The sequence below is a fragment of the Sardina pilchardus genome, chromosome 8 (assembly GCF_963854185.1).
Source record: "Sardina pilchardus chromosome 8, fSarPil1.1, whole genome shotgun sequence".
Lineage (NCBI taxonomy): Eukaryota > Metazoa > Chordata > Actinopteri > Clupeiformes > Clupeidae > Sardina > Sardina pilchardus.
The window spans coordinates 8869748-8889544 of NC_085001.1; the positions used below are offsets into that span (position 1 = coordinate 8869748).

At 47.1% G+C, this 19797-nt stretch overlaps 2 protein-coding genes across 9 annotated transcripts in view; both read left to right on the forward strand.

Moving 5' to 3' along the window:
• sorbs3 (sorbin and SH3 domain containing 3) overlaps positions 1-6801 on the forward strand; it is a 32857-nt gene extending 26056 nt beyond the window's left edge. For 4 of the 6 annotated variants that reach the window (XM_062542618.1, XM_062542621.1, XM_062542619.1 and 1 more), the window contains 9 exons: positions 775-887; positions 1911-1969; positions 2432-2478; positions 3140-3254; positions 3425-3550; positions 3865-4425; positions 4595-4671; positions 5377-5483; positions 5617-6801. In XM_062542618.1, the coding sequence (XP_062398602.1) occupies positions 775-887; positions 1911-1969; positions 2432-2478; positions 3140-3254; positions 3425-3550; positions 3865-4425; positions 4595-4671; positions 5377-5483; positions 5617-5678 (1267 nt within the window). In that variant the 3' untranslated portion in view covers positions 5679-6801. The remainder of the gene's footprint in view (positions 1-774; positions 888-1910; positions 1970-2431; positions 2479-3139; positions 3255-3424; positions 3551-3864; positions 4426-4594; positions 4672-5376; positions 5484-5616) is intronic. The other 2 variants (XM_062542623.1, XM_062542622.1) reach the window with 2 other exon arrangements.
• Positions 6802-8307: 1506 nt separating this feature from the next.
• pdlim2 (PDZ and LIM domain 2 (mystique)) overlaps positions 8308-19797 on the forward strand; it is a 54831-nt gene continuing 43341 nt past the window's right edge. Inside the window, exons 1-2 of one of the 3 annotated variants that reach the window (XM_062542633.1) lie at positions 8308-8674; positions 17609-17741. In XM_062542633.1, coding sequence (XP_062398617.1) covers positions 17649-17741 — 93 coding nt within the window. In that variant the 5' untranslated portion in view covers positions 8308-8674; positions 17609-17648. Of the gene's footprint in view, positions 8675-9631; positions 9690-17608; positions 17742-19797 lie in introns of those variants that run through there. The other 2 variants (XM_062542635.1, XM_062542634.1) reach the window with 2 other exon arrangements.

Sequence of the window (19797 nt, forward strand, 5' to 3'; positions counted from 1 at the left end):
CAGAGGCACCCTCATCTCTCTCTAGTCCAGCATGTTTACCAGGTCGAGAGGCCAGTGCCACACATTTTTAACCTATTCAGTAATACATTCTTTGACCTCGACTCTCTCATTTAGTTGTTACCTGCTACCTTGAGCAATTTTCCGCACCTTCTTCACTCCAGACTTAAAAAAAAAAAGACCCTCGCAGCCCCTCAGAACGTTGTTTAAAAAAAGCCCCCCTGTTGCCACGGAAATGAGAAGTGGAAACATAGAGTTCTCAGAGTGTGGCAAGCTTTTACTGCTTCCCCTCTCGTCTCGTCTGCTCGCTGTTCCCCGAGGGAGGAGACGTGAATGAACCCAAATGCAGACCAGACTGTGCATCTGCACGCTGCAGACTGATGGCTTTGCCAAAGGCCGAGCGTTTAGAACCCCTGACTCCTACATACTGTAAGCCGAGGGTCCACCTCGACTATGGAGTCAAGAGACAAGAGACTCTCAGATGAAGGCTGCCATGTTGCTGCATTTATCTATCCTGTAGAGGTTCATATTTTTTTTAAAACATTTTTGCTTACAAGTTATTGTGATGAGAAGGAACCTTGGAGATATTTTCTTGTAGCTGAGCATCCAAAAGCACATAATATGATAACCCAGTGTTCACAAGGGATCATTTTAGAGTAGAAGGATGTTTGTGTCTGTGTCGAGTGTCATGGAAAGCTCAGAGTTGTGTTTCTGTAAAACAAAAGTTATGACTATGCTTCACAAATGCCCTGTTGAACTCATTCTGCTTTCCAACAGCTGGCCAGGTGCACAACATTCTGGAGCAAAGGTGGTGGCTCCCGTCAACCACTCCTCTGTCCCGGTCTCAGCTCCTCCGCGGGCCACAGCGCCTGGCTCATTCTGTGCTAGAGGTAAGAGCCGACCCGACAGAACAATTTGAGTGAAATGTTACTTGCACCGCAAAACTAGCATATCTCTAGCCTTATCCATGGAGGTCTGAGTGTGTGCAAGCAACCATTCTAGAGCCACAGTTTCAGCTCTGGTCTTTTCTTTCCTTTTATGTTTATCTGTGTTTTACTTTTCTACTGAGAGTTAAGATAGAATAGTGTGTGTGTGTGTATGTGTGTGTGTGTGTGTGTGTGTGTGTGTGTGTGTGTGTGTGACTTATGTCTGAATGTTACCTCGTTTGATATCGGGACACATCCAACAGACACAACCCAGGAAACGTGTGTCTTTAGACACATGAATGTTTTGCCTGGGTTCCTGTCTACTCGGTGGTCAAAAAGTGTTTTTAAACTGAAACATTGAGGTTTGACTTCTGCGTGTTTGGGTCGAGCTTAGACTTAGAGAGTAGGAGGAGAGAGGAAGTTGGCAAAAACTACGCTCCGAGGGAGGAAGTCTTGATTATAGATCAACTCTATCCAATTGTTTTTCTTGGAGATTAGTCCGTGGAGTGCTGGCCTGAGAACGCAGCCACTGTTAATGTACAGTAACATGCGCTGCGACAGACCAAGTGAACTTTTGACTCCTCAGCTACTGGAATGACAACTAATATGTTAACACAAGAGCTTTTCCAAAAGTAATAGCACGTTCAGTGCTACTTAAGATCAACTTACGTGCAGAATACAGTGCGATGGATGGCTGGATGTGTGTAAGACATGAAACCTTTCCCGTCTAATTAGTCCTCTGCACAGTCATGGTGTTATAATGTACTTGACTGCTAATTTGCTAGCAGCACACTGATGAAACACAAGCGGTGTGGTAGCAAAAACAGAGTTATACTTTGTCTGCAGAGCACAGACTATACAGCATGTGTAGCAAATAACTGTGGTGTATCATGCTCCACCATATAAGCTATTACAGAAACAGAGCCCCTTTAAAGACTTGACACATGTTCTGGACATCACCTCATTTTCTCTCATAATGACTTACAGACAGAGTCAGTCCGGCACCAGAAGCCATGGACTTCCCACCAAAGAGAGAGGAGAAGAAGGTAAGCATGTTACATGCACATTACATTTTCTGGTAACACTTTACTTGAAGGTACTGTATCTACATAAGAGTGATATGGCACTGTCATGACACATGAACCCTAACACTAACCCTAACTTGTCATGATGAAAACCGAATGACACTTAATGAAGTGTTATTTATTTCATCAATGTTTATAAAGTTTATGACACGTTCATGTGACAGTGTCATGTAGATACATTCAGGTAAAGTGTTGCCCATTTTCTGTCTCTAACACTGTAAACTGAGTCGTCCGTCATTTGTTGATACACTGCACCTGCTGTGCTCTGCTCAGCATACTCTTGTATTTTATTCGATTCAAACTCAGCATAGTCTTACTTATCATGGTGGTGGTTAGAGAGGTTCCCCGTCACTGTGAGTGTGGAGAAAAGTGCTACAGTATATTGATGTAACTTGTTGTTGTTATTTCTCCCTGTTTGTGTAGATGAAGGCGGGCCGGGCCAAGTTCAACTTCCAAGCGCAGTCACCCAAGTAAGTAGTGAATAATCCCTGGCAGATCAGCCCACGGACCGTTTCCTCTCTCACAGGTTTTTTTTTTTTATATTATTATTGCCCAGTCAGGAAGCATAGAGTAGAGGGGGATGAAGGGGAGGAGAGAAGTGCATTCTAACGGTAATCATTGAACACGTAAGACTCTCTGAAAAGGCCTCTGCTCGGCTCAGGTTTCAGAGGGAACAGAAGTAGATGCAAAACCCAACAAAGGGAATCTGTTAAGCTTTGTGCTCCAAATTCCAGTGTTGGATCAGAATTAGGGTTTTTTGTCAACAGGCCTTGAAAAGGAGAAGGTGTCATTTTCTTTTATCTTTCCTGGTTCATCAAGGTGCATGGATGGGACACACTGAGAACAAAACATGATTGAAGGCAGTACAGAAATACTTTGTTGTTCTCGCTGTGTATCTTCTCATTTGTTGTGTGGTGTAGCTTCCCCTCCCAATTACTCTTGTCTTGCGCTGCGCGACCTTTTAGGATATTTTGGGTGGACTGAGCAGGAAATGAGTTGGGCCAGGAAGTTGTGTGAGATGAGATGAATATTTTTTTGTCTCTCTCTCTCTCTCTCTCTCGCTCTCTCTTTTCGGCCCTGCCTCCAAACTTCTCCTCTCATTTCCTTTTGCCCTTCTTCTCCGCTCTGCAGAGAGCTGCCGCTGCAGAAAGGTGACGTGGTGTACATCCACCGGCAGGTGGACGCCAACTGGTACGAAGGGGAGCACCACGGCCGAGCGGGCATCTTTCCCACCAGCTACGTGGAGGTGGGTGTCCTGTCCTCCCCTCGCCCGAGGAAAACCGCTTGACCCGAGCTCTGACCTGCTCTCACGCTCGTGTGCATTTTCTTTTCTTTCTTTTTTTTTCCTTTCCCGGAGCACTGAGTTGTTCCCTCAGCAACCTCACCCTTCCTTCCTCTGCTCCCTTCCACCCTTAGATTATCCCTCCCTCCGAGAAGCCTACGCCCATCAGATCCCCCACCGTTCAGGTGCTGGAGTACGGGGAAGCCGTGGCCTTGTACAACTTCACCGCCGACCTGCCCGTCGAGCTGTCTTTCAAGAAGGTAACTGTTGCAATATCCTGTCGCGTACAAATATGTTTTCACTGTCACTGAAAAATGTTGCTTACGGAACAAAAGAAACATGCTGTATGGGTGAATGGGTGATTGGTTTGTCTGGATAACGACTGAGTTGGAAAAGCCGGTTTTAAGATCAAGATGACAGTTTCATTAATCTGTTGTTTCCCTCAGTACTAACTCATGTTGTGACTGCGTGCACATGTGAATAAACATTGCATAACATTTCCATTCAACTTTGAGCGTGCTCTGTGACGATCTGCAATGTGAGAACTAATAGTGATTCCTCTACTCTCTGTAAGGGGGAGGTCATCTGCGTGACCAGGCAAGTGGACGACCAATGGCTGGAGGGTCGGATCCCGGGCACCTCGCGAAGTGGCATCTTCCCCTTGAACTACGTCCAGGTCAACAAAAAGCCGCGCACCAAAACTAGCGATGACTTGCCCGCCTCGCCCGCATCCCCCACGTTCCCCGAGCCCCGGAGCCCCGGGCGCCCGCTCCACTCCCCGTGCCCGCGGTCACCCCTGTCCCCCTCACCCTTCACCCTCGACGCACAGCAGCACTCACCCCACAAGCCGTCCTCACCCTCCCCGCATGGCGCCGCGTCCCCCCACCAATCACGCTCGCCGCTCTCGTCCACTCAGACAGCGAATGCAAAGCAGGCAGCCAATCACTGGCCCCGTACCTCACCCGGGCCCGCCTCCCCCACGCCGCTGAACTCCCATTGGAGTGGCACGCCGCCCACAGCTCACAGCCCTGTGGACAGAGAAGTGAAGTCACCACTGTCAACAACCAATCACATGCCATCATCTCCTCAGGGTCCGGGACTCAACGTCGGTAACAAGCCTGGATACTCAGCACAGGTTTGCACCTTCAATATGTGTAGACTTAAATGTCTTAAAACTGCCCAACTTCATAGTCAAAGGCACCATTACACTGTATGGTTAAGTATTTTTAAAAAGTTTGTCATTTTATCGAATTGCATTAGAATGTTATTTGATATTATCTGATTTATTTTCATTTATTTTGAAGCCAAATTCCCATAAAATTGCTCCTCCCCCGCCACAAGCCAGAACTAATCCTGGATCTACAGCAGTTCAGCGGACACCGTAAGTTTCCTTTTAAACTCACTTCCTCTGCCATGATGTAGGTGTGGTCTGACTGGGGTGACTCCATTTTTGGGGTGACTCAAAATAAAATTTAGTTTTTCATAATGTTGCAACTTGCAACGTGCAAGATGTTGGCCCTGGTCCGTGCCCTTTTAATATTAATGTGTTCTGCTTTCATCCGTGGACTTATTACTATTTGCTAACTAAACCCCACCAAATATGGTGGAGCTGCATTTGGCTGCTATGCAGTTCAGCTCCGGAACCATCTCCCAGATGACATAAAATATGCCCCAACTGGTTCAAATCAAAACCGAAGACAAGACTGTTCTTGGTGGTCTTTCCCTAATCTGATCTAATGCCTTTTAATCAGTTGCATTCTTTTATGACTTTTAATTATGTATTTTATTTTTAATAAAACATTTAATCCGTCTTATTCCAGACTTTTAATTATGCATTTTTTATCAGATTTGATTATGTTTTATGTCTGTTGATCTATATATTTTAATTCTTAATTCTAATATTTCTATTTCCCCCCTGTCCCTCATGATTTTATTACTGTCTGCTTATTCTCTGTTTTCTGATGGTGTAAAGCACATTGATTCGTCTTGTGTGTTAACTGTGCTGCCACAACTAAAGCTGCCATGCATTGCATTGCCTTATGAAGCTGATAAGGAAGGCACCACTGACCTCCTCTATTCACTACAGATATAAAGCGGTGTACAACTACAGGCCACAGAACAAGGACGAGCTGGAGCTGAAGGAGGGAGATATTTTGCAGGTGATGGAGAGGTGTGATGACGGCTGGTATGTAGGTGAGTTGATCATGGGAATGTTGTTGACACTTGATTGCCCCCTAGTGGTTTTGACTGAACACTGCATAGTGGTACATTTCTGTTTGGGGTCTTGGAGAGGGCAAATTAACTGTTTCCCTTTTTTTTTTTACAGGTACGTCAGAAAGGACACAAGCCTTTGGGACGTTTCCAGGCAACTATGTGACACCGGTGTAACCACTGGAATGTTTGACTGTTATTGGACAAGTTTGCTTTTGAGTTGTATCCACTTTACACAGGCTCACTTGCCACAAATGAATGCAGTGAACTTCCTCCCCACAGACACACACATGGACAAAATAAGTTTGATTTGGCAAACACACACACACACACACTCACACTCACACACACACACACACACACACACACACACACACACACACACACACACACACACACACACACACACACACACACACAAATGCACACACAAATGCACACACACACACACACACACACACACACACACACTTCTCCTCTAATTTCCTGACTCGGCATTGATCTGCATGCAGTGTTACCACAAAATATCCAGAAAGCAATCCCATCACTGCCATCACTTTTTCTCAGCATGTGTGTGGGACTCACAACACTCCTCAGAAATGGACACTGCAACATGGGGTTTGGGCACTTTGGACTTGATGCAGGTTAAACTATATAGGTTTCACTATATACATAGGACGATTGGACACTCCAAGCTGGTTGTTTGCAAAAAAAAAAAAAATTGGTTGTTCCTGCAAAAGCCCATCACCCAGGTCTGCATGGTCTGAACCATCACCAGTGTCAGTGGCATCTCACGGCACCCTCTCCACCAGCACAGACCAGCACATGATGTTTACTCGGTCTAAAGCAGCCCTGTCAAAAGATGTCTTGCACTTTGATTTCAGATTTGTAACAGCATCGCGGATGACCCGAGGACGGTGAGAAGAAAGTGACAGTAAATGTGTGTGGAGTGGACCGCTTTAAGGCTTTTGCGTTATCAACAGATTATAATGTCATACAATCAGATTCCACAAGTATCTTTGTATTGTATTCCTCTTTTTGTGTTGTATGAACAGGCTTCTTCATATCCCAGCAACTCACCGTGCAGCATTTGACAGAGCTTGAACGTTAACATTAACAGTATACAACATATAGAAAAGCTTTTTTTTATGGCCAAACATGATCATGATGATATGTGACTTATTTTTTTGTGGAGGACTGAATCAAGTGGAAACATGAATAACTGCAACAGCAGCAGCAACAACAACAACAACAACAACAGCTTTATCAATTCAGTAAAATGTTTTCAGTGTTGAACTTGTGGAGGTGTCTGAAGATTCTTTTCACCTCTGTGCCAATTCACCACACCTCAAAAAGCCCTTAAATCCTCTAAAAAGCTGACAGCTTTGTTTAAGCTTTCTAAAAAGTTTGCAGAGTGCTTAATGTAGTGTAACCAACACACATGCAAAAATGATCACAAAATATGTCTTCCTGTGAACATGACTCACTCCATATTTGTTCATAGAATGTTTCTCTGTGCCTGTATTGCGTGGATGCTGATTGCTTAAACCCAGTACTTTGTTGCAATTGTGAGCTGAGCAACCATTTAAATTTAAACCATCTGTAACCAAGCAGAATAGCCAACTTTGGAATCAACCAATGGAAATAGTTTTTTTTTTCTCCATCATCTGAGGCTTGTTGCTTGTTGATTTAAACATAGGCCTATTCCCCATCATTGTGGCTCATGATATTATGATGTGTCTTGTACAAAAGACAAACTAGGTAACCTAACACCAGAGATTTGACAACCACAAAGATCAAATATGAAAAGCTTTAGCCAAAATTAATTTTACAAATTCGCTATATGTCTGAAATTGTATAAAAGGCTTCAATTAAATATATTTGTTGAAAATGAAAAAAAAAAACCCAGTGCTGCAGTGATTTTATACATACAGTAAGTGGGTATTAATGGACCATGTCATGGTCGAAAGCATTTGTTTAGAAAACACATGTTGAAACTAGCTCAGTGGTATGCAATATACTAGCCACCGTCAAAAGATTGTATAACTCAGTGCATATTTAGACTGTGCCGTAAGGAGATATCCAGCCCTGAATTGCTGCCCTATTAGGTATAGTAACTAGCCACCTTTGACACCTTCTATGTTGATTACAATCATTACAACTCTCATCTTAAGATTTTAATATTATTTTCCTAAAAGTACAGCTACAGAATAATATGATTGATGTTTATACAATGGTTGCATATGTTCATATTTTATTAAGTGAGAGACCTGGTTTGTAAATAAGCCGTCATGTCTGTTGTGCCTGGTTCACCTTTGCCTTTGTAATCTGACCAGTAAGACAATGTACAGATTTTTAGCTGTAATAAAATTGCTAAATAATATATTTTCTTGACAGCACAATGTATTTCAATGTAAGGTACTCACATGTTTGCAAATTATTCAAATAAATAAATGAAACAAGAACATTTTGTCAAAAGCATGTATCAATTTCAATATCTTCAGTCAGAGAGGGTGTTTAATTAAGTCTAAGTCCAAGTCTTAAGTCTAATTGGGTGTATGTACAATAACCCAGGGAATATATGATCGTTTTTGTAAGTGAATGGGTAATTCAGGCAGTTACGTGAGTTTTGGATTTGTCCACTAGATGGTGGTCTTGTAGAAACGGACCTTCGATTCCTCAGTCTTGAATTAAATGTCTCAATTAACTCCAACCCCTTGCCGGACACGCCCCATGCCATTTCGCCTGCCCAGCACGGGCTTTATTTTGATAGCAACACGTGGCAAGTGATCTCATGTATTCAGGGGGAGTGTTCACAGGTGATTTTACATCATAGCATGAGCACCACTTGTTTAAGAGCAATATATAGCCTATAGTTTGGAGCGCTCTCGCTGCTTCTGTTTGGATGGCAAGGATCTCTTCACATTCATGAGTCAGTAGCATAGACAGAATAACTAACATCGATCACGGATTTCGGGTTGACACTCTGCTGATGACATCTGACATTTCTCTGCTGTAGAAATACTTTTCTAACTCCTCTCGGCACATTCTTTTATTTTGGCGCTCGCGTAATTTGACGCAAGGTGCCGTTGAACAAGCCGCAGACCACAGGTGTAAAATTTACGAGGGGTTAATTAGTCTGCGACGTGTGATCAACTGCTGCTCTTACGTCGGTGAGTATTTCTACTATTTTCTTTGGAACTGGTTCCACGGTAGTTGTGGCTTAGTTGACAATGACATTTATGTCGAGAATGATCGATTTATCATGGAACCAAGTTGAGAGAGTGGAAACAAATGTCTTGTCAATGATCAGGCATTTGACACGGAAAGATTTCTCGGAAGCATGGCTACCTGTCACTGGAGAGAAGTGTGAGGCAGTGATGTTTCCCTTCAAAGGCTCTTACACTTGGTTTAAGAGTATAACGTGTCCATAAGCAATATGTATAGTCGTCTAGGCTGGTGATTCAAATTTGATTCCGGCATCCCAATGTTTTGAAACATTAGACTTTACGCAGTATGAACAAACCTCGACCTCCTCTTCCGCGGTTTTTTCTCTCTCCGAGACAAGTAGTATGCGAGAATAACCGTTATTCCAAAATAAACTCTGTAAGCTGCTGTCTGTCAAAACGTTTGGGTTGCGCGTCTAAGAATCTTCTAAAAGTTTGCTCAGCTGAACAGAGAAGACAGAAGTTTGGGAGTTTTGAATTGGTAACTTAATAATCGCACGTACCTGTCCTATCGAAAGGTGTGTGTGTGTGTGTGTGTGTGTGTGTGTGTGTGTGTGTGTGTGTGTGTGTGTGTGTGTGTGTGTGTAGATATGCTTATGAGCACCAACACCAAACTCTGTTAGGAATAGCGTTTGATATTTACAGAGTGTAAAGTTCTAGTAAATTTCAAAGTGTGGGTTACAAATGGGAATGTGCATCATCAGGAGGTCACTTTCATTTCGGAGGGTTGTGATATGATGAGGGATGTGGGAAAAAACGAGCTCAGTGAAACTGATGATGGTGGTGGTGGTGGTGGTGGTAAGGGCATGCCATTCATGCTCCAAACACCCATACTGTAGGAGTGGTAGGGTGCAGTGGTCAAATGATGACTTGAGAGCATAGCCTACTGGAAAAGAAGACTGGGTGGGGATTTGCCACTAATAAGAAACTTAGCCTTGGACAGTCAACTCAAGAAGTCAAGGTAAGATCAGTTGAATTGTCACAAATGCAGTTTTCAGGATTATGCAGGTAAAAAAGGGGACTCAGTGGTTTCATGTCTGATTTGTACTGTACATGACACGATATATGGACTGTAAACTTTTTTTTTTTTTTTCACCAGCCTTGGGGGATGTTTTAGCCTGTCCAAATAAATGGTCACCATGCCATTCTGCTGAATACTGTAGCACAGTGATTAATTGGCACTTTTTCCAATGGGTGGGAAAATGCTGGACAGGTTTCCCAGCGCTCACGTGCCCCTATTGAAGGGCCCCCACCCCCGTGACTGGCATTTCAGCGCTGTACCTTTTGTTTGTGTGCCACTGCCTTTCATAGCCCTGCAACCCCCCCCCCCCCCCCCTCGCCCCCCCCTCGCCCTCCCCCTTTTGCAATTGTGTGTGTTTCCTGAAGCCCCCTCTGCTGTGCTGATTACGGGGCCGAGAGTGTACTGGCTTCAGACAGAACACTCTGCTTCTCTGTTGTCTGTATCAGGCCTCGGGAAGCCTTTCTGTCTTTGTGATTCTAGATGCCTTCGAAATGGTCTTTGTAATGTATATATAAAAACGTTAGGGGATGGACTTTTCTGGTTGTTTGCTGTTGCCCTTATGGTCCTATGATCTTCTCTTGATACTTTGTTGTTGTTTTTGTTGTTGTTGTTGTTGTTGTTGTTTCTTTAATAGCACCACCACAAACAAGTTATGTTTCATTTTCCAAATTGATGCTAGTACAGAATGGAATCTGGTGGTAGGGGCCTTGGCTTTGGAGAGCGCTTTTTAAGTGCTGTTGTTTGCTATGCAGCTTTTGTCTGTCAGTCTTGTGTGTTTTTCTGCTGTGTGTCTGTTGTTTCTGCTACAGGAAGTGGCAGACTCGGATACAATCTGTGAGCAGTCTACAGCTGCATGATGAAAGTCATGTTGTCTCGCGGCTCCTCCAAGCACGTCGGTCTCAGTCCATGTGCTGGCCTAACAGGCCCTGATGACCGGCCTGCTCTGCTCTGCTGTGTCCTGCCTCCTTGCTCCAGTCCGATATAAATGTCTGAAATGACCCGTTTTCTTTTTTTCCTTTTTTCCCCTTCTTCTCCGGTGCCCCGCCGCGGCTCGTCCTGTCAGCACGAGGTCTGCTGCGCGTTTGCCGGCGCTGTAATCGAGGCCGTCTGCTGCCGCTGCTGCTGCTTAGCGTGCACTTGAGCAGCAGAGAGATGCAATTGCTGCAACAGGATATTTACAGAGCCTGCGTGTTGTTAAGTATGACAAGAGAGGTGCGGTAACGTGTGAGCTAGTGCCTCGCAATGACTAAACGGAGCATCCAGAGGATGTGGGGACTGAGGCTGGCTGACTGCACTTGTCTGGGGAGGGAGAGCCCCAGTTTAACGGTCCAGAAGAGAACGGTCATGGCAGATGGAGATTTATCGATACAGTGACTGAGAACTGAAGACTTATGTCTCTTCTGCCTGAAATGTGTACTTACGCATTTGGAATGGCTTTTCGTAGTCAACAATGTTCTGAGTTATGACTGAATTTGTTCAGTAACTGGTGAGCTGAATGTCGGTTGAAATGTGCGAAAGCATACAAGCTTCCACAAGTGCAGAACCACAAAAAATGCCTTCCGTATAAGAGGGAAGTAACACATTCTTCTCAGTGTTTTTGTGATGGAACACAACTAGAAGTGTGTGACTTTGTTTCTCCGTTTCAGCTTTGAAGGTGGAAATTGAGCTGCATGTTAGAGTCGTGCCTGTGATGTTACCATGGCAGCTGCTGGATGGTTGGATTATATCCCTCTCGACATGAACTTGGTGTATCAGAATTTCCACCCTCTGTGTCATCATCATGGGTTTCTATCATGCATGAGATTGGGATGAGTGAAACCGCTTTTTTTCCCAACTGTAATAAAATGATAGGACGTGACCATAAACCTGACTAACCCCGGCCTGAAAGGGCACACCCACAGTGACTGTCTTCTCTTGTGAGTTATGTCAAATCAGTGCATTGCAATGCACAGGCCAATTAGCCAGAAAATCAGACAGTGCTACTACGGCTCACCTTCAAATTCCAACACCCATCCTCTGTCATCTTGACTCATGTGTTATTGTTTGATGTCTTCTTCATCTCCTTAGAGATTTGGAGTCATCATCGTGGACTGAACCGGTGACAGTACAGGGGACGGCCGAAGAATGCGGGGAATGTTATTCCAGGCCATTTAGCAATATTAGGGCGCGGCTTAGTCGTAGCATTCCTCCCACTGTTCTCTGGGTGTGTGTCAGGGGCAGGTGCCATTGGCCGAATGCCGTCACCCAAGCGAGTGGGCTTGGCAGCATCGCAGCAGGGCCGCGCTCCTCATTGATGGCACAGAAAAGGTGCACAATGGCCAGAACCCTTCACAATGGTCAGTTGCCCTGACAAAGAGCATAGAGAGTTCCGAATGAAAACGGCCACGAGCAACAGATCCCTTTGGTTTTAGTCACACGTGCATTCCTGTGTGTGTGTGTGTGTGTGTGTGTGTGTGTGTATGCGCGCGGTTGTGTGTGTATGTTTGTGTGTGGGAGTGCATGCTTAAGCTTTCAGTGACGCGAGTGTGGTAGTCAGCAAGTTTGTTTTGAGTGTTGTATCAGCAGGCAATCAGCTGTTGAGACCTAACCCGCGTGCACGCGCGTGTGTGTGTGTGTGTGTGTGTGTGTGTGTGTGTGTGTGTGTGTGTGTGTGTGTGTGTGTGTGTGTGTGTGTGTGTGTGTGTGTGTGTGTGTGTGTGTGTGTGTGTGTGTGTGTGTGTGTGTGTGTGTGTGTGTGTGTGTGTGTGTGTGTTTGTGTGGAGACCTATCCCACATGTGTGGAAGATCGTGGCTACCCGTGGAGTGCTCCAGTCAGCCAGGGATGTGAGAGGCGATCTGTAACCGTCTGTAGTTGTAATCACGCCACTGCCACTGCTTCAGCCCTGGAGCTCTCCTTTATGGGGTTCGTCTCGATCCAGCCAGTGAAGCTAGTCCTGGCGTTCCAGGAAAAAGAGAGGGCCTCTGGAGACCTGCCCTGCTGCAGTAATGAGGACAAAGGTTAAGACTGTTAGCAGTCCACATTTGTGTCAGAAATGTCTTGTGGGTCAAAGACAGGAATTTTCTCTCTAAGACAAGAATAAAAATGAGGGCCTCTGTTCCAGCGCTGTACTGTCTACGGAGTCTAGGAGGTTTGGTAATTACAGATTTGTGATGCGAGACTGGTAGACATTGCACACAAGGGTGTGGGAGTGTTTCTTTTTGCGTACAGTGTAGTCTTACTGTATTTACCGCAGCTAAACTGCACATAATTTCGCCAACTTGTTATAGCAAGTCAGGCAGACGTTCGCTGAGTCGCAAATTGCCCTTTTGAAGTTGATTGAGGGAAAATGGCAGTGGGAGCTGTCTGGGGGGAGGGGGAGTGTAAACAAGATGGCTTTCCGTCATCCTCATGTTACCTTTGATTACATCATGGAGTCGCCCTCTCATTATGCCACTCCCCTACCAGAGCCAACATCGCCCACCCCCCCCCACCCGCCCGCCCCCCCCATTCCCCCCACCCGCCCGCGCCCGCCCCCCCGTGCCCCTGTTCTCGAAGCCTGGCACTCGTCTGGCGAGGGTTGACAAACAACCTGGAGTCGGCTTCCCAAACAGCAGAGCCCTCTGATTGGTGCCTCATTGCGCAGTTGTTCCATCCCCACTGCTGCCAGAGGCCGGCTTCGTGTCGTTTTTTTCGAAGACCTCTCTGGACGGCCAGACACACGTGTCGTATACATTGGACCGAGCTGCAGTGGTTTAATCAAATCCTCTGTGAAGAGCTGCTGCGTCCCTTTGCCAGTTCTAAGCATGCGTACGATCCCTCTTGGCCCAGTCAGCAAAACCCGCAGACTCTTGACATTTCACTTTCTGCCCCCCCCCCTCAAGTTTAATTGCCGTTCTAAGTGGACTCTGAGCCTGGCCTCCAAAGCCCCTCTAAACCCCATCCCCTCTCAGCGTACCATTACAGGGGCAGTCTGGCTGGGAGCGCCCGAGGGCCTCATCCCTGAGCACCAGGCTCCCGGATCGTCAGGGCCAATCATCTCTAAGCTCCTCGTCCCAATCACTGGCCGCAACAGTAGTCTGTGTAGCTGTGTGTTTGTGTTTTCGGGGTAACTAAGTGGGAAAGGGTGTGTGTGTGTGTGTGTGTGTGTGTGTGTTGAAGGGGGAGGTTAAATGAAACCCTAAGGAGTTGGCATCTCCTTTTCCTTTCATGTTTGTGTTGGTTTGAGTCTCAATCTGCTCCAGGGTGCGTGTTTTGCGTACGTGTGTGTGTGTGTGTGTGTGTTTGCACTTGATGGTTTCGACTCACACCGCAGGCATTCTGCTTTTTACCTTGAAAGAGGCTGGCAGGCCATCACTGGCTGCCGTGAGTCACTTCGATAAGGACGAAACCCGGGGAATTAGACAAATAACCGTGCCCTGGTGAAAGGAGTGGCACGCCAGAAGGAACAAACTGTACCCAAGACGACCTCACCCCCAATTCCCACGCTCGTGCCGTCGTCGTTCAGGTTGTGCGTCTCACATGCCATGTGCCACAGCCCAGAGCTGATCATCATAAAACACCCGTCCAAATTACTGCTGATTAGTGGGCCTATGGATACACCCTTGCCAAAGCATGCGGCGCATTGTGCGTGATGACACCGTGAATATCTTGTTTGCTTTAGAGTGGCAACGAGGGTGGAAGAATTTGATCTCATGAGTCAACGATTTGACCACGGCACCCAGAAGTGCGCTCAAGTAGCATGCCTTTTGTTGCTAAGCACGTAATGATATCACACAGGTGCTGTCTCCTTTGAATGAGGTGCTTAGGTCATTTGATAGTGTGCTGCATACCTTGTAAACTGGACTGATGGCTTGCTGGTTGAAATTCTTGTCTATTGTGTGGGCTTTGTGTTTTGTGTCATGGGTACTGCTTGGCAACAGCCTCGGCTAAAAAAAGCCAGACTTGTCTTGTTAAGTCAGCATGTATTTCATTGTTCTGTCCATGAATCACTCTGTTTGCTGGTCAAGATGGCTTAAAATAAATATCTGCCCTCTGCAGTGTCATGGTGGAAGTCAAACAACCATATTAGTCGCTCACGTTCTATATTGTTTGACGAGGGGGACTTTGGACCGAGATGACATTTAATTTTCTCTCTCGTTTTCATTCTTTCAGCTACAGCTGCGCAGAAGCCAGAGGCCAGCCTGGAAACCCGAATCAGAACGAACCGTTTATTTGTTTTGATTTCATTAGTGCTTTATTTGCGCTTGTTATTTTTTTTATTTCTGTGAAAATTGCGCGTTTTTCACCTCTCGTTCCCCTTGTGGCAATAAGCAGAGCATCGTTTTACAGCGTTAAGCACGAGGGGGGGGGGGGGGGGGGGTTAATAAAGATGGAGCGAGATGGCGGTGCTAAGTTAATAATGGCTTGGGAGAGGGAGAGACTCCGTGGGCACGCTGGACTAATTAAAGTCTCCAGTGACTGGGAAATGTGGCAAACGAGCCTGCTGCGATTACGTAAAAAAAAAAAAAAAGGCCGCATCAACAACATGCATCGTCTGAGGCTCCGAACAAATCTTTCTCATGGCCACAGCCACTCAGAGTCGCCCTAATGAAGGGGGGCTGGGTAACCCCACTAATTGCCCTGAATGCGCTAATGACGGAGTGGGTTTGGGAGCTCAGTGGCCCAAACACTTGTGGAATGTGCCACAGACAACGTTGCCACAATTGGGTCGCAGGAAAAGCATGTGTGTGTGTGTGTGTGTGTGCACATGAGAATGTATGTAGTAGGCGAGAAATGTCCTAGATAACTGTGCTGTATGAAGAGTGAAGCACTCCTTTATTGATATAGAAAAAAAAGCTTGCCATTTTTGGTGAATCGCAAACATGTGTGCTGCTGTCTGCCACGAGAGATAAGAGATGAATTAGCACTTTTAGCGACGTGAACGAGGACATTTGCGCTTTGTAGAAACGGCACAATGTGCCACCTGTGTGGCAAAGAGATTGTGAGTTTTACGAGCTCACACTTGAGATCAGACGACCCGATCCACATGGTGTTGTGCAATAGGGTGCCTAGATCCTAGCTGCCTATTTATCCTTTATCATTTATCATGTCAGCAGGCAAGGTTCAAATGGCCAGACAATGACCTGCTGAAGAATGTGCTGTGTAGTCACACTCGGGCCTAATTTAGATATTGAGCACTTGTTATCGTTGCGCTATATAAATAAAAGGGACTTGACTTGACCTGAATATGTTCCTCCATGGCCATGTTGGAAGTGCTCTGGAATCCATCAACACCAATGGATGACATATCATTCTAGGGCTCAGTGACATCAGCCTGTTGGAGCGCGGCGGGGGCCCAACAGCGGTCTGCGTTTCTCAGCGACGTTCGTTCGGCCCGAGCACCTCCGCGTGCCTCGGCTGCCTGTCAATCATGTGCGGTCAGCGCCGAGAGTGACGCAACAGCTCGTCCTGTCAGCTTGAGTGACAGCGTTTGTAATCGGCAGACAGGCGGCATGTGCATATACACAAAGGGTATCAGCACACAAGGACCTTGTGTGTGTGTGTGTGTGTGTGTGTGTGTTGATATGCTGCGAGGTGAATATTCCTGTGAAGTCCCTCGTAGCTCTATTGCCTCAATAGTCTTTAATCTGTAAGAACAGGAATCTTGTGTGACAGACAATGTGGCCCTTTGTGATATTGTTGGCTTCTCTGGCTTCCAACTGAAGGAGGACAAAGTGAGGAGATGGGGACAGAGCACTGCAGTGTAACCTGTACTGTAGCCTCCTGCAGAAAGGGCTAAAACATGCAGTGAGAGAGAGAGAGAGAGAGAGAGAGAGAGTGAGTAGAGAGATCTGTGGTGGTGGAGGTTAGCAGACAGCAGTGACTTAGCAGATCTGAAGCCACAGTCTCCACTACTTCTGGTAGTTGAGCCACACGTGTGCGTGCGTGCGTGCGTGCGTGCCCGCCCGCACACACACACACACACACATAGACATGCAGGCTGCATGAGGGTATATATTGGGGCTCTGTACTGCTGCTCTGGGGCCTCCGTGTCTGTGTCTGAACTACCCCCCCCCTCACACACACACACACCCCTCACCACTGCCACACATGAGTGAGGAGCCAGGCCTGTCAGAGCCTGGGCTCCCCCTGCACATGTGCTGATGATAAACACCGCACTCTCATCTCTCATCCTGCTCGGCACACACAGGGGCCAGTGCTGCTACTGCAAACGCGCGCAGCGCCATGCTGGCTCTGGCTCACACACTCGCAGTCTCCTAGTCTCCCTCTTGTTCCAAGGTAGGGGGCAAATGGAAAACAGGTTTGCCGTTTTTTGGGCCTTTCGGTCCTTTAAAACGGACCGTTTCTCTCTCAGAAGCTGGCTGCTGAATTGAAAACCAGCTCGGCGGAGGCTGTAACGGGAGAACGATGTGAAAGTTCAGACATTTTGAGTGCCGTGTTTTATCACTTCGTTGCGTTTTTTTTTTTTTTTTTTTTTTTTTTAAAGAGACGTTTGGAAGTGGTAAAAAAAAAAGCCCCCGGCTTTAGAACTGCTTCAGAAATGTCAGTCATGTGCCCTTAGGTTTGGAATTCTTTCCATTCTTGTTTGATGCGGTCGCGAGTCGTGCCATGAGTGCGTGCGTGTGTGTGTGTGTGCATGTGTGCGTGTGTGTCAGCGCATTTCAGCGACCATTCATGTAGAAGGAGATGAGAGGCGCGGAGCGGAGCAGGTGACAACATTCCGCACATGTGTGACTGACCGCGCGCCTCGGCTCCGCCAAGCGTGCACAATTTCAGTTGACACATCTCAACGAGCCCTTATTTTTTTCTTTTCTCTCGTCAAGTTTTAACGCACTCCTTCCTTCCTCCTGTTTTTCTCTGGCTGTCCCTCATTGTGCAGGTCTCCTGTGGGCTTTAGAGAGACGGACGCTAGTCACGTGATGGCACTGACGGTCAACCTGCCCGGCCCGTCTCCATGGGGCTTCAGAATATCGGGAGGGAGGGACTTCAAGAAGGCCATAACCGTCTCCAAGGTAACTACAGTATGTCGCCGTTAAACACCGCATGCTCACCTGCGACCTCACATCCTTTTGTTGTTCGTTAAAAACATATGGCCTATGGAGGGCTCCCCCCCCCCCCCCCCCCCCCCGCCGGTCCCAGGAAAGCAGCTATCCTGTGCGCTCCGTGTTTGTGTCCAGCGGTTGCTACCTGTGTTTCTGCCAATGGTACAAGCAACCCCAGAGGAAGTCGGTGATTACACTAACTGGGGAGGCACCTCTGGAAGCCCCAGCCATTGTTTCTTTTTTCTTCTTTTTCTTCATAACTTGTTTTCCACGGCTGTGAAATAGGAACAGGAAGGTGGAAGCGTACAGTGTATAGGGAGAGGAAAAAAAAAAGACATCGCACCCCCTTACATTTCTACACAAACAGCTTTCGGGCCGAGGAATGTCCAAATAGCCAATCAGTGTGAAATGGTCAAGGCACTTTAGGCCTGGCCAGTCGCAGGAACTCCGTGCCTCCACAGCATGTGCTAAGAGAGGATGTCCGTTATGCAACAGTGACCAAACACATTCCCAAGTCCAGAATGGCCAAACAAAGTCTTATGTGGCATTTCAGATGTGTTGTTTTCCTCCTTTTCCCCGCTCTCTGTGTGTATCTCTGCCAGCCAGATAACATCGGAGTGTTTTGGCTAAAGCTGGTGCCATTGTTTGAAGCCAGCAGGGAGTTATCTAGACACCCAAACAAGGCTGTGGCTGAAATTCCCCAACCACTCCAAATAAAGAGGCCATGAGACAATGGCCTGCTCATTAAGCTCACACCATCCATAGAGCCCTTTCATGTCTCTTCATGCCACATTGCAAAAAATAGATTTAATGACGGAGCGTTGAGTTGGCACCGTTTGGTTTGGCCACTTGGTCCAGACCATGAATGAGATTGGAATTGGGCTTTTAGTTCTTGGCAACGCTTGACCAGGAAGGCCTGCCGCAACAGCTTGAAATGATTTCACCCCCCACACATCCTGAAAAAAAAACCGAATGATCACGCACGGAACAGCACAAGCAGCGGAAATGCTAATGCTATGTCTTTTGTTGTGCTGTTTCGGTTCCTAATTTGGAAGCTTGAATGGCTGCAAGTGAACTGTTCGTTGGTTGAACGACATACAGTGGACCTCAGACCGGAGTAGGCGAATGGCTCTGCTGTGGAGCGGTGTTGGTGGGACGGACCGAGCGTTCTCCGCACCCAACTGGGGCCAGAAGACGACAGCCACATGACATCTGTGTGAAGAGAAGGAGCGACGGGTAGAGGGATCCAGTGGCAGGGAGGGAGGGAGAGAAGTGATTGCACTGTGGTTCTCATGTGGAGTGAGTTGAGTTGAGGAGTGTCGGAGTAGTTGAGGAGGAGGAGGGGGGGGGGGGGCCGTTGCTGGGTCTTGGCCCTCCTCCTCCTCCTCTGGTCTGGTCTGGTCTCGTCTCCCCAAGGGCTCCATGGGGCTTTGTGGCCGTCTGAAGTGGTGAAGGCTTGGCACGGATGCCCGCGCAAGTGCCCACGCGTACTGTTCCCTCCTCATTCATCCGCTCGTCTTTTCTTCTCGGCCCTCTTTAATCTGCGCTCGCTTTATCTCTCTCTCTCTTTGTCTCCTCGGGCCATGAACTCTTAACTCTTGTGCTGTGTATGATCCCAGCATTGGCTGCCCGCCGTCTACTTATACCCGCCATGTCCTCTTATCACAACATCCTTCCCTTCCGTCTCCCTCCCTGGAGGAGTTTGCGTTTGGTGGGGGGGGGGGGGGGGGGGCTTGTTTCCCTGGCGAAGGCCTGGAAGAGGAGGGCACCCCTTAGTGTATGTGAAACAAGCCATGGAGTGATTGGGAAAGGCACGCACCATTGTGGGTCACCACGGCAACGCTTAATTGCCACTTGAGTGGGTGCACAGACATGGCACCTCTGCCCCCTCATGCTTAGAGCCCTCTCCCACACACACCCCCAATGCCCCCCTGATGCCATTTTGTTTTGGAGTGGGGATTTGGTGTGTGTGTGTGTGTGTGTGTGTGTGTGTGTGTGTGTGTGTGTGTGTGTGTGTGTGTGTGTG